Source organism: Eretmochelys imbricata, chromosome 3, assembly GCF_965152235.1.
Source record: "Eretmochelys imbricata isolate rEreImb1 chromosome 3, rEreImb1.hap1, whole genome shotgun sequence".
NCBI lineage: Eukaryota > Metazoa > Chordata > Testudines > Cheloniidae > Eretmochelys > Eretmochelys imbricata.
Window position 1 is genome coordinate 26,514,205 of NC_135574.1, and position 12,977 is coordinate 26,527,181.

At 38.2% G+C, this 12,977-nt stretch overlaps 1 protein-coding gene across 2 annotated transcripts in view; it reads left to right on the forward strand.

The window, feature by feature from the left end:
• NBAS (NBAS subunit of NRZ tethering complex) overlaps positions 1–12,977 on the forward strand; it is a 409,249-nt gene that overhangs the window by 75,943 nt on the left and 320,329 nt on the right. For both annotated transcript variants that reach the window (XM_077812510.1, XM_077812511.1), the window contains exons 13-19: positions 1,378–1,441; positions 3,567–3,760; positions 5,491–5,748; positions 8,950–9,075; positions 10,303–10,454; positions 11,926–12,063; positions 12,381–12,459. In XM_077812510.1, the coding sequence (XP_077668636.1) occupies positions 1,378–1,441; positions 3,567–3,760; positions 5,491–5,748; positions 8,950–9,075; positions 10,303–10,454; positions 11,926–12,063; positions 12,381–12,459 (1,011 nt within the window). The remainder of the gene's footprint in view (positions 1–1,377; positions 1,442–3,566; positions 3,761–5,490; positions 5,749–8,949; positions 9,076–10,302; positions 10,455–11,925; positions 12,064–12,380; positions 12,460–12,977) is intronic.

Consider the following 12,977-nt stretch of genomic DNA (forward strand, 5'->3'; position numbering starts at 1 on the left):
TGGTGTTTCAGTGTCAAGAGGTGTCCTTTTGGTATTGTAAATTGCTTGGGGCATGGCCACTATATCCTCTATCTCAGAGGTGGGCAAACTATGGCCCGCGGGACCGTTCTGCCTGGCCTTGGAGCTCCCGGCCAGGGAGGCTAGCCCCCGGCCTATCCCCTGCTGTTTCCTCCACCCCCACAGCCTCAGCTCGCCGTGCTACCAGCACTCTGGGCGGCGGGGCTGCGAACTCCTGCCGAGCAGTGCACCTGCGTCCGCCGGCCTGCCCTGGTGCTCTAGACTGTGCGGTGGCGTGGCTGGTTTTGGCCGGGTGGCACAGCTGCCAGTCCTGGTGCTCTGAGTGGCATGGTAAGGGAGCGGGGAGTGGAGAGTTGGATGGGTCGGAGGTTCTGAGGGGGGGCAGGCAGGGGGGCGGGAAGAGGGAGGGGGCGGATAGGGGGCAGGGGCCAGGCTGTTTGGGGACACACAGCTTTCTCTACCTGGCCCTCCCTACAGTTTTGGAATGCGGATGTGGCCCTCAGAGTAGGGGTGGGCAAACTTTTTGGCCTACCTTCATTGTGTCATACATCCTGACTGTATTCAGTAAATAATAGAAGCTGTTTTTTCTTTCACATACTGTGACACCTCACTGTATGAGATTCAGCATCACTCTCTTACTGTACATCTTTGTATGCTCTTTCCAAGATGAAGAAAAATCTATTCCAGGGCTTAAAGGAAGGAGCTGCAGGTGCAGAGGTCACTAAATACTGCTGGTTCCTCTGCTACATTAGTCCTACAAGGAAAATGTTACAGAGATAACCAACTATAACACATGATCCTGGGTGACTAAGACACAGGAGAATTCAGAGTGACACTTGTGTTCTATGATTTTTAACCAGTAGTTGTTCTCTTAAAACACTTCAGGTTAAACAAATCACATGTAGTTTGGGAAAGTGGGCAGCTTAACCGGATTTCCTGTATTTGAGAAATTCATGGGTAACCATTGCCCTAGAACGCTGCCTAGATAAGTGAGTCATTGGGTTATCTGTTGATGGATCCTGGTTTCTTATGTGGGACATGGTGCTAGGCAGGATACTGTATTAGATGGACCATTGGTCTGATCCATTGTGCAGTTCCTATATTTCTGAATTAAATATTTAAAGAAAGGGTCCAACTTGCACATCTGACCTAGTGGAGGAAGTTTGAATTTCATTCCAATGAGGATTGAATTTACATAGATGTAGTCTCAGTGATAACAGAGCAGTTTAAGAATGGAAAATTGAAGGTGTTACCTTTCGTGAGAAGTAGTTCGCTATAAAGGGGGAAAAATGTTTGCTTTTTAAAGATGGTTGCTTGCTAATATAGTTAATGTAACATTCCAACTTAATTTTTTTGTAGCCAGGTTATGATGAGATCAATCCAGATTGGAGGCTTTCTGCTGAAAAAAGGAAGAAAATAAAAGGTGGGTGGTGTAGTCAAATTATTATGCTACACATTGATGTTCTGGAAAAAAATATTTACATTGATTAAAGAACATAACGGTTTTAATTAAAATCTTGCCTCGGATAGTTGCTAAAATTGTGCATCTTTCTTGAATTTTCAGTTCATCCTAGCATAATGAGTGTCACAATGCAAACGTTTTAAAATCTGCTGTTAGGCATACTTTGCAGCTGAAATATCCTTTTATTTATGATTCAGATAATACAGGGCTTTTTCATTCATGATAAATCAGAAGGTTGTGGATCGTGGCTCCATGGAAGGCTTACTGCTCAACAAAAATGTCTCTGTCTGTCTTGGAAATACATGAAATAATAAATAACATGTTGCAGAAATTTGCAGAGCCCACCAGGAGGCCTCTTGGGATATATTGGAGCCTAAGAGAGCAGGCTTCCCAGCTCAGGTCCTCAGAGCTTGGTTTCTAAAGCCTTGGGAGGTGGGTGGGCTTTAGAGCCCAAGCTCCAGCCCGAACTGCAGCTTCAAAATGCTGACTATATAGCTATTTTTAGAGTGCTGGCGTGAGAAGATTTTCTCTCACGGGCTCCAAAATGCTGTGTAGACATACCCTTGAAGTCCACAATGCTAAATACACTTTTCATATTTAATTCAGTCCTTCCTCTGCACACCAGCATGGTGAATTTTAAAAGGCTAGGAACAAGTTAGAACACTGCAGGAGGTTGGTCTGCCTGCTTGTCTTCAGTTAATATTTTAGCTGAGAGCATGTTTTAATGTACTTCCATTTATAAATGCAGTGTTAATGCCATGCTTGTACATCAGTATATGAACAATGTTTATATAGCCAGTAGTTTCACGGCAAAGAAGCTAATAGCTTTATGGTTCCACTGATACTTCTTGTTACTTTATTTGTATTGCTGTAGTACCTCTGGGTCTCAATCGTAGATCAGGACCGCATTTTCCTAAGGTACTTGTGGTGCCAACCCCTAAGAGTTTACAGTCTTAAGTGACCTGGCATGCACAATCAGAGTAAAGACTTGTATAGAAGAGAAATGGAAAAGTCCAGCTACAAAAAAGTAAAGTTATTTTTGCCCAATTACATGACTTAATTTAAAACAAACAAAACCCTCTTTGGCACCATCCCTGCCTGAGATCAGTGAGTGGAAATCTTCCAAGGATGCATACAGGTGGTGTTTCATTATAGTCCCTTTCACCTGCTTACATCACTGATTTAACTAGATCAGTATAATTTGCAGTAGAAATAACAGCATCTACCTTGTTTTGAGGAGATGGGTTTGGCTAATACAGTTCATAGCTATAGTATAAAAATCACTGCCAGTTGGTGAGAGGCCAGCATTCTGAACCAAAGAAGAGCCCAAGGAAAATTTGTTGATAAAATATGACTGCAATTTAAAAGCTGCTATTCAGATACTTCTACAATTTCTGATATATATTCTGGTATTATCTATGTAACAAAATTCAAACAACAATCATTCAAAGTGAAAAGAATGAACTGAATTGAAAAGAGTGTGTGCTGTAATGTTTAGAAAATAAGGTGATGTCTGTTTTCTCTTAAGGGTGACATCTAACTGCATAAGCAAATAGTTGCCCACAAAATGTAAAATTCTAGATTGTAACTATTTTTAAAATGTCATCTTAATAACTATATTTTCTCCCTGGATGGTCCTCTAAGAGTTCTGTTTTCAGATGTGATATGTCCTCCAGCTGGATGCAATTTCTTCTGGATCCCATCTGTAATTCTGTATGCATTTGCCAAAGAAATTCACTCTTGGCTGTCCTGAGGAGTGATGTACCAAATCTTTATCAAATGCTCAAAACCTTTCATACTCAGTGCAAGTAAATCAGCTTGCGGTAGATTAGTTTTTTCAAGCAATATTTAAAAAGTAATGCAGTTAAGTCAAAAGCTATAACGGTTCAGTTTCACTTTTGTTAATACAGATTTGACTGTAATTAAAAATACCATTGCTGTAAAATAGAAACTTAGTGAAGCAAGGCTGTGTGTGATGCTGATGAATATATTTGTTAAATTGGGCCACCATATGAGATCTTTTAATGATTGAAGTCCCTTCAGCTCTTGGTTTGCTGTTAGAAATGCTTTTTGTTTTTTCCTTTAGATAAAGAATCATATTATCCACTAATGGATGTAAATTGGTGGGCAGAAAATGCTGTGATCTTGGCTCGCTGCTCTGGAGCTTTGACTGTGTCATCTGTGAAAACATTAAAAAACTTACTGGGGAAATCATGCGAATGGTTTGAAAGTTCCCCTCAGGTCACTTCTACTCATGATGGAGGATTTCTAAGCCTGGAGGTAATAAACATATACTAACAATACTAAGAAACCCCCCACTGGAGTATAATAGAACCTCACTTTTTTTTATTTTGCTAATGTGCACAACCCAAAATGTTTATAGGAAAGATGGCCATCTCTCCCACTCTAATAGCTGATGCCAAAATGAAATCTTGTCTTACTATGTTTTCATGCATTTACAAATTGTTTTATCATATGTACTCTGAGGGATTATCCTAAATCATAAAAGCAAATGGACAAAATAGTTTGAAATTTTTTGCTTTTTCAGTTGCCTTCTTTCTGGCTAATGTTCCGAATTCGCTAACTTGCAATGTATTTTCTGGTCATAAGTATAAATAAACAAGGCCCCACTCTATTGAGACATTTGCTTAGTTTGAGTATAGATTCTTTGATTTATTTAATTTTGTGCTACTTGGAAAAAATGGGTTTTCTTCAAACTATTTTAGTTAGAAGGAAAAATAAACTTGTCCACATGCGTGTAATTTTTTTCATTCTATGATATATACAGTAACCAAGAAAATGTGTATCTACAAATTTGTACAGCAAGAATGGTAATTTGTGTGTATGTTAAAATATATATCTATATATAATTGTATGAAAAATCCTGCAAACCTTAGTCATCCTTCCTCGAGTGAAACTCGCATTGGCCTGAAGTCTCATGGATGCTGGGTATGTTTGACTGGAGTGGGGAATACAGTATTTGTCCCTATCCCTTCTTCGGGAGAAGAAATGCTATTAAAAACAAACTATGTAAAATGTGTTTTTTGTAAAGTTCTTTCATTTTTTTAAATTATGCCAAAAAAAGCCTGCTGCCCTCCATAATAATGTATATTTGCAATTTTATTTCAATCCAAGCAATTAAATCGTTGATTTCCCTGTAACATTTTTATGACATGTTGGTCTTACAACATAAGAATGGCCATACTGGATGAGACCAAAGGTCCATCTAACCCAGTATCCTGTATTCCCCCAGTGGCCAATGCCAAGTGCTTCAGAGGGAATGAACAGAACAGGTAATCATCAAGGGATCCATCCCAGTTCCCTTTCCCAGGCTAGACAGATGAAAAACAAAACAAACAAGCCCCAGTTACCTTTATATCACAGTTGTTGCTAATACTTGTTTCAGAACAGCATGATTGCAATGTAAACAAGTTTGTTAATATGTCTATTAAAAGATGCATTATATGGAAATGATGTTAACTAAAAGACCTGAAAAACTTCTTATTACGTGCTTCTTATTCTTCCTTCAGGATGTTAACATTGACCTAATCAGAGAGAAGCTTAGTACGTTGATATGTAATTCCAAATTATTGATTAAATATGTGATTTTTCAGTTTGCATACTGTTTAACTCAAGTGTTAGCTAACTTTTCTGATAACAGAACTGATATGGATTTCGTCTTAGTTCCCCACCCTGTATGGCTTCCTGCCTCTGTTAGAAGACACAGAGTCTGACTGGTAGCCCACTGAGAGTTATGGACGTCTTTCTGTTAACTTCAGTGGGCTTTGGATCAGGTCTGTAGTCCAGGATGGAGGGCCAAGAAGCATCCTTGAAGTACAAATTATAGGTTACAAGCTAATGTTTTAATGTGCGGGAGTGGGAGGACGGGCAGGTCCTTGATCCTGAAGTTGATGTGAAATGTGGATGCTCAGCATTTTCCAATATGAGGCAGCTTGGGAGCAAACTAACAACAGCATATTTCACTGTTTAAGAATTGTCTTTCTGTGTAGTGCGAGATAAAACTGGCTCCAAAGAGATTACGCTTGGAGAGCAGGCCTGGTGAAGAAGATGAAGGAGAAGATGACTCTGACTCAGATGATGTAACTTCTGCCAAGGCCAGATATTTCAGTTACCTAAAGCAAGGCCTGTATTTTGTGACAGAAATGGAGCGATTTGCTCCTCCACGGAAACGTTCACGCACTATTACAAAGAATTACCGCCTTGTGAGTTTAAGATCTACAACCCCAGAGGAGCTTTACCAGAGAAAGGTGAGATTGAGACCCATACAACATAAGACTAGGACAACAATAAAGATTAACATAAAATAACTGTTTTTCATTGTTTCATTAACCAGCTTTGATACCTTCCTGTTTTAATTTTTTTCTGTTAATACAAGGATGTAGCCACGTATTTCTAAGGGGTGTATGTGAGTGAGAGAGAGAGAGAGAGATCAACAATCGTAGTGTGTCCACCAGCTGGAAGGCACATGATTAAAATAGAGAACCTGCATTAGTGTAATTCAAATGACAAGTTATTTAAGGATCATTTGAGCAGAAAGTATAAGATTCATTAGACTGTGGGTGGTGGGCTAAACTACCTCACATTAGACATTTAAAATTAGATTAGAGAAAGCCCTGGTAAATATATTCAGTGAAACAATCCTATATTGGCCAGAGGACAGACTTGATATGCTATCTTATTTCTTTGATTCTATGGTAATGTCCACTGACATAGATAGTATCACGGTTACAGGGCTAGCTGCACCTCTGTCCCCGCTAGTTTTTCTGAATGCATCCCCCCGCGTGTTTTTATCAAGATTTTCATAATATCTAACCAACTCTCCCTTGCTACAGAGTAAGCCATTATTTCTTGTCCTACCTTGAGTGGATGCAGAGAACAGTTGATCCCTGTCCTCTTTCTAACAGCTCTTAATGAATTTGAAAACTATCAGGTCCCCCCTCAGTCTTCTTTTCTCAAGACTAAACATGCCCAATTTTTAAAACTTTTCCTTATAGTTCAGGGTTTTAAATATTTTATTGCTTTTGTTGCTCTCTTCTAATCTCTTCCCTGTTTTCCACATCTTTTCTAAAGTGTAGTGCCCAGAGATGGAAACAGTATGGTAGCTGAGGCCTCGTCAGTGCAGAGTAGAGCAGGACAATTACCTCCCATGTCTTTTCTATGACAATCCTGTTAATACACCCAAGAATGACATTAGCCTTTTATAAAACTGCATCATATTGTTGACTCATATTCAATTTATGATTCACTCTAACCCCCAGATCCTTTTCAGCAGTATTAACACCTAGCCATTCCATTTTGTAGTTGTTCATTTGATTTTTGCCTTCCTAAGTGTAGTACTTTGCCCTTAATCTTAATTGAATTTAATCTTATTGATTTCAGACCAGTTTTCCATTTGTCTAGATCATTTTGAATTCTAAGTCTATCCTTCAAAGTGCTTGCAACCCCACCGAGCTTGGTGTCATCTCCAAATTTTGCAAGCATGCTCTCCATCCCATTATCCAAGTCCAAGAAAATATTGAATAGTACGAACCCAGGACTGATGCCTGTGTGACTCCTCCTAGATATACTCTCCCAGTTTAACAGTGAACCATTGATAACTACTCTGAGTTCAGTCTTCCAACCAGGTTATCGTAAATTCATGTAGGCCACATTTTCCTATTTTGCTTATGAGCATGTCATGTAGGACTGTATCAAAAGCCTTGCTAAAATCAAGATGTATAATGTTTATTGCTTCCCCCCCACCCCACCATCCACTAGGCCAGTAACCCTGTCAAAAAAGGAAATTAGGTTGGTTTGGCATGGTTTTGTTTTTAACAAATCCATACTGGCTATTCCTTCTAATCCTATTATCTTCTAGGTGCTTACAAATTAATTGTTTAATAGTTTGTTCCAGTGTCTTTCCAGGTATTAAAGTTGGGCTGACCAGTGTATAATTCGCTGGCTCCTCTTAGTTCTATCTTTTAAATGTAGCTATTATATTTGCTCTTCTCCAGTCTGCTGGGACTGCACCTAGCCTCGGTGCGATCTCAAAGATAAGGCTAATGGGTCTGAGATTGCTTCAGCTAGTTCCTTAAGTACCCTAGAACGAATTTCATCAGGTTCTGCCAACTTGAATAGATTTAATTTATCTAAATATTCTTTAACCTGTTCTTTTCTTATTTTGGCTTGCGTTCCTTCCCCTTTCTTGTTATAGTAATTGTGTTGAGTATCTCATCACCATTAATCTTTTTACTGAAGACGGAAGCAAAATAGGCATTAAACCCTTCAGCATTATTGATGTCATCAGTTTTTAGGTCTTCTTTCCCACTAAGTAAAGAACTTAGTTTCCCTTGTTTTTCTCTTGCTCATAATGTATTTAAGGAACCTCTTTTTATTGCCTTTTATGTCCCTTGTTAGGTGTAACTCATTTTGTGCCTTAGCCTTTCTGATTTTATACCTATGTGCTTATGCTATTCTTTTGTATTCCTCTTACCAATTTGTCTGTGTTTCCCTATTTTTGTAGGATTCCTTTTTGATTTTCAGGTCATTAAAGAGCTCCTGATGGAGTCGTGATGTCCTCTTACTGTCTTTCCTGTCTTCCCTTCTCATTGAGGTAGTTTGCAGTTATTCCTTTAATGTTGTCTCCTTGAGAAAGTGCCAACTCTCCTGAACTCATTTTTCCCTTGTTTTTTCTTCCCATGGGACCTTACCTCTCAGTTTGTTGAGTCAGTTAAAATCTGCTTTTTTGAAGTTCATTGTCCTTATTCAGCTGCTCTTACTCCTTCTTTTTAGAATCATGACCTCATTTCATGGTTACTTTCACTCAAATTGCCTTCCACCCACAGGTTCGCTCCAAGGGTAGATTTGCATAATTCTCCCAATCTTAAACCAAGTCCTGAGCTACAGTACCTTGTGTATCAACTGCTTACCAGCAGGCCCAGTTTAATTTTGGCACAGAAGACTGTGACCAGTAGTGAATATAGTGGCCAGATACTTCTTTAAACCTAAGTATTGTCCTTTTTAAAAAAAGGACCAAAACATATACAGAAAAAGGGTTTTAAAACAACACGTAGTTGACACACGTCTATTGTCTAAGGCTTACTTGATGGTAACTTATTCTGGTTTAACTTCTTCAGACCCTCCAGTTGGGTGTGAATGTCAGACTGTTTTCCCTGAACAACTCCACCTTCTTTGAGAAAGGGTTCCTTTTTAAACCTGCCACAGTCCTTAGCTCTCCAGTATGCACGTGCCTTTTCCTGTTCTGGGATTGTCTCTTAACAGCCCTGGGTATTTGTGGAGAATTTGATATCTTGAGAGATTATTTTTCTTTCCTGCTTGTTTTTCCTTTTGGATCCCTATTTAATTACACTATTATATTCACTCATATATAAACACACACAGTATTCACAAATAATTACAGAGCAATTCCATTCTGTCAGAGATGTTTATGTTCATGTACTTTGTTTTAGATTGATAATGAAGAATATGGTGAAGCTTTATCTTTGGCTCAAGCATATGGTCTAGATTCTGATCTTGTATATCAAAGACAGTGGAGGAAATCAACTGTTAACATTGCTTCTATTCAAGACTACCTGGTATGTTTTTTAAGTTGAAAGAAATTCCTTAATATCCTTGTAGAAACTGAAATCGTGTTCTAATTTATGTAACAAATGTTGGCACCGATTTGAAGAGTTGACCTTCATAAATTTCACCTAATGCAGAAGGGACTCACCTTGTTAAATTCGCTAGGTGCCAGATCTAAAGCCCATTGAAGCTTCCCCAGAAAGGCTCTTTTTTTGTTCAGTGTGCTTGGGAAGGAAATAATGCATCAAGATGGTGACTTCAGGTTGTCTTAATTATTTGGTTGAAGGTATTGTGGTATTGTTGGCTTATGAGCCTCAGATAATTTAAAGATGAAGTTCTGTTGCTAAATTAGCATTATCTCTACACCAAATGCTAATTGAAAAAGTGCCCATAGTAATATTGTACTAGCAGTTGTTCTCCATATGTTATCTGGGACATGCACTGGAACACCTCATTGTGTAATCTTTCATTTCTAGATCACATAAACAGCACTTGCTGAAGGAGATCATGCTGAAAATGGCTTTTGAAGATGGCCATATAGTACACTGAGTTGGGAGTAATTGTATGCTGTCATCTGACTGTAGAATTTTCAGTCAGATGCCATACTGACTACAGAGAAGAGTTAGAGTCTGAGATCCAGGATAACTAGGTTCTATTTCTAGTTCTGTGTCCGAGTTGTTGGGTGACCTTTATCAAGTCACTTGACATCTGTACCACAGTTTTCTCTTCTATAAATTGGGAAAAACATCTTTTGTACAGTACTTTGTGATCCTTCAATGGAAGGAGAACAGTATTACTTTATTATGTATTGGTTTCAAGTGCAGTCTATCTTGTTACCAAAAGCAATGGTTAGAGATTTAGGAACTCCGAAATTTAAACAAACAGCTTCTGTCCGCTAGTCAGCAAAGATTTATTAGAGTGCTGTAGTGAGGTCTCATTCTACTAATTGATTAATGGTAACCAATAGACTGCAGTTCATTACTGATAGATTAGGAAATGCTATAAATAAAACTAGGCTGTAGTTTTCAAAACAAATATTTTTGATGCATTTTCCTTCCTTTTTTTACCAGTTGATTCCTTTGTTTAATTCACGTTGAGTCTCCCAGTCACCAGAGTAAATTGACAAGGTTCTAAATGGAAGAGAGACTGACTGAAAAAATGGAAGACACCGATCTCAGGGCTTTGATGAGCTATAACATATTGCACTATGCTTACTTCTTGCTTTGTCATTTGGTTAGAGTAAAATTAAGAAGCGGTCCTGGGTTCTTCATGAATGCCTGGAAAGAGTTCCTGAGAACGTGGATGCTGCCAAAGAGTTGCTGCAGTATGGTTTAAAAGGCACAGACTTGGAGGCTCTCATAGCTATTGGAAAAGGAGAAGATGGTGGCAGGTTTGTTGGAATAATTTTTTTGTATCCTGTTTTAGTGCTTTGGACTTAGGCAGTGAATTGTCAGTTAACTACAAACTGAAATCTTAAGAGATTTTGCAGGATACATGGTTTTTAAAATATGTTCCCATAAGAATAGCTGTAACCAATACTAAAGGTAGCAGTCAAGTTCCCTCATGAAGGAAAATAAAGAAAATTGTGATCTCAGAAGTTGAATGCAATAGAGAGAAAGTGAATATATAGACAATAATATGGAAGTCAGCAAAAAATATTTCCAAAATTCGGCTTCTACTTGGAACAGATTCCTGTGTTGATGTTCTTAGACTAGTTTGAACCACAGTGTTTACTCCTGTGAGAATTCTGCGCCAAAAAGTTAAAAAATGATGTGCACAATGTTTAAAAATTCTGTCCTTTTTTTTTGTCAAAATAACACAATATAATCATGCCAGTTTCAACTATTTTGGTAACTTATTTTAAAATACCTGTCATCAACTATGTCTGCAACAATACAGACAACAAAAAAGATTCAGGAAATGTTTTTTGACAAATAGATTGCTTGCTTTGCATATTAATACAGAATACTGAGTAATAATTCCTGTAAACTACAATACAGAAATGGATTTCCCACACCCACAGCAGCCTTATGTGTCCCATTTTGTCTGTCCCCTCCGTATTCCACACCTCCTCACCAGGCCCACAGGCACGGCACTGTGAGAAAGGTGGCCTCTGCTCTCTCCCTATCCGCAGTTGGGGCTGTCGTGTGGGTGGATGCTATCTGTTCTGGTGCCACAGTGGCCCCCTGGTGGGCAAAAGGCATAACTGCAGCACCTTTCTGGCAGGATGTATTTTCTGTGGTAGTGGCGGGGGGCGGAAATTCTTCATGGCACATGAATTCTGTGCGTGTTCAGTGGCACAGAATTCCCCGAAGTGTTAAGTGCTGAATTAGCCTTTTTAAAATAGCTGCTTTTGCCTTAATTCTTAAGCTGTGTAGGTAAAATTTTTAAAAAATGCATCAGGGAAACAAAACGTGGTCTGGTTCTGTCTTCTGTACAGAAGATTGGAGAAAACACAAATGCAGGTCATTCTGTAATGATTCAGTACAGTGGTGATATGTAATTGCTTCTTGGGTATATATGTAATAACTACCACATATAGCAATATGTGCTGTGGAAATACTGTAGCGTCAGGAACTCTGTTGCTCGTAGAATTGTAAACTTTTAACAGATGAAAGCTTGTGTATTTTGTGAAGAAAATGTGAAGAATGCCTTCCCTATTATTGCAGATACTGAGAATAGACCATTTAAGCTCACAGTAGTAAAATTGTCTTTCAGATTATTAATTCGTTGTCACCAGTTTCAGTAAAAATCAATTCAGATACAAAAGATACAGATGGAAAGTTGTGTAAAATCTGTTGACTGAATAACCAGCTCTTCATATCTTTTTATCAGCATGGATTTTTGTTTCTTTCTGCCAGATTTATCTTACCAGGAGAGGTGGATGTTGATGAAGTGCCCTATGAAGAATTTTTGTCACCTGATGAAGAAGCAGAAAATAGAAAGGAAAAAGAAGCTAGGAAGCATCAAGAACTGCTTCTATCCGTGAACTTCTCAAAGTAAATGATATGTCAGGGCTAGTTTTCTCTTAAATTCGTGGGTTTATAAATACATAACCCCAAGGTCATAATTATCTTAATAAATTGTACTTCTTCTTTGGACAATGGTTAAAATTTCAATCAGCATTCCATTATGAAAGTTTTCAGTTTATTGAATTTCTTGTTATGCTTCCAATATATGTATCTGATAAAACATTTTTTGTCTTGTTGCTTTTGAATAAATCTGTTTGTTTTTTTAAATAGAAGTCTATCTATGCTGATGTGCTGTACCAATCTTGAAAATGTAGTGATCTCTTTCTCTCTCTCTTTCAAAACAGACTAACACTGGAACAAAAGGAACTTTCTCGAAGCAGGCTGAAATTATTAAGTTATTTAGATAGACTTGCAACTTATGAGGTGAGGAGATGGGGTTAAGTCCTTAGATCCTGTGTTGTGAATAGCTTATGTTGTTTTGCTGATTTATTTTGTTCTATTTTCAATCTTCTCTATTAGATACCATTGTTTCATCCTGTATTTGTTTGCAGTAATTAAAAAATATACCTAGTTAGAAACATTGAGTGGGTATAATATTATTGAGGTCTTTGATTGTGAAAATGGGAAACATAATGTGTCTCTGGGGAAAAAGCTTGTGAAGAAAATGCGTTACCACGTATCCCCTGCATCAGTGGTACAATGTAATAGTTAATGTAGAGCCATTCAGATATACTACTCTATCATGTAAATCTGCTCTGAGCATTTTTCATGAGACACTGTCTGAAATGTCTGAGCCCTGTCTGTACTAGCAATTTACAGCAAAAGCCAAGCCACAGTGACGGAAATACCAATTTACTCTTTCAAATACAGACACACACAGTTAGCGGCTACGTTAGAGTCTACTGGAAGCAAAACACTTGAAATTTACAACAAACTTATAT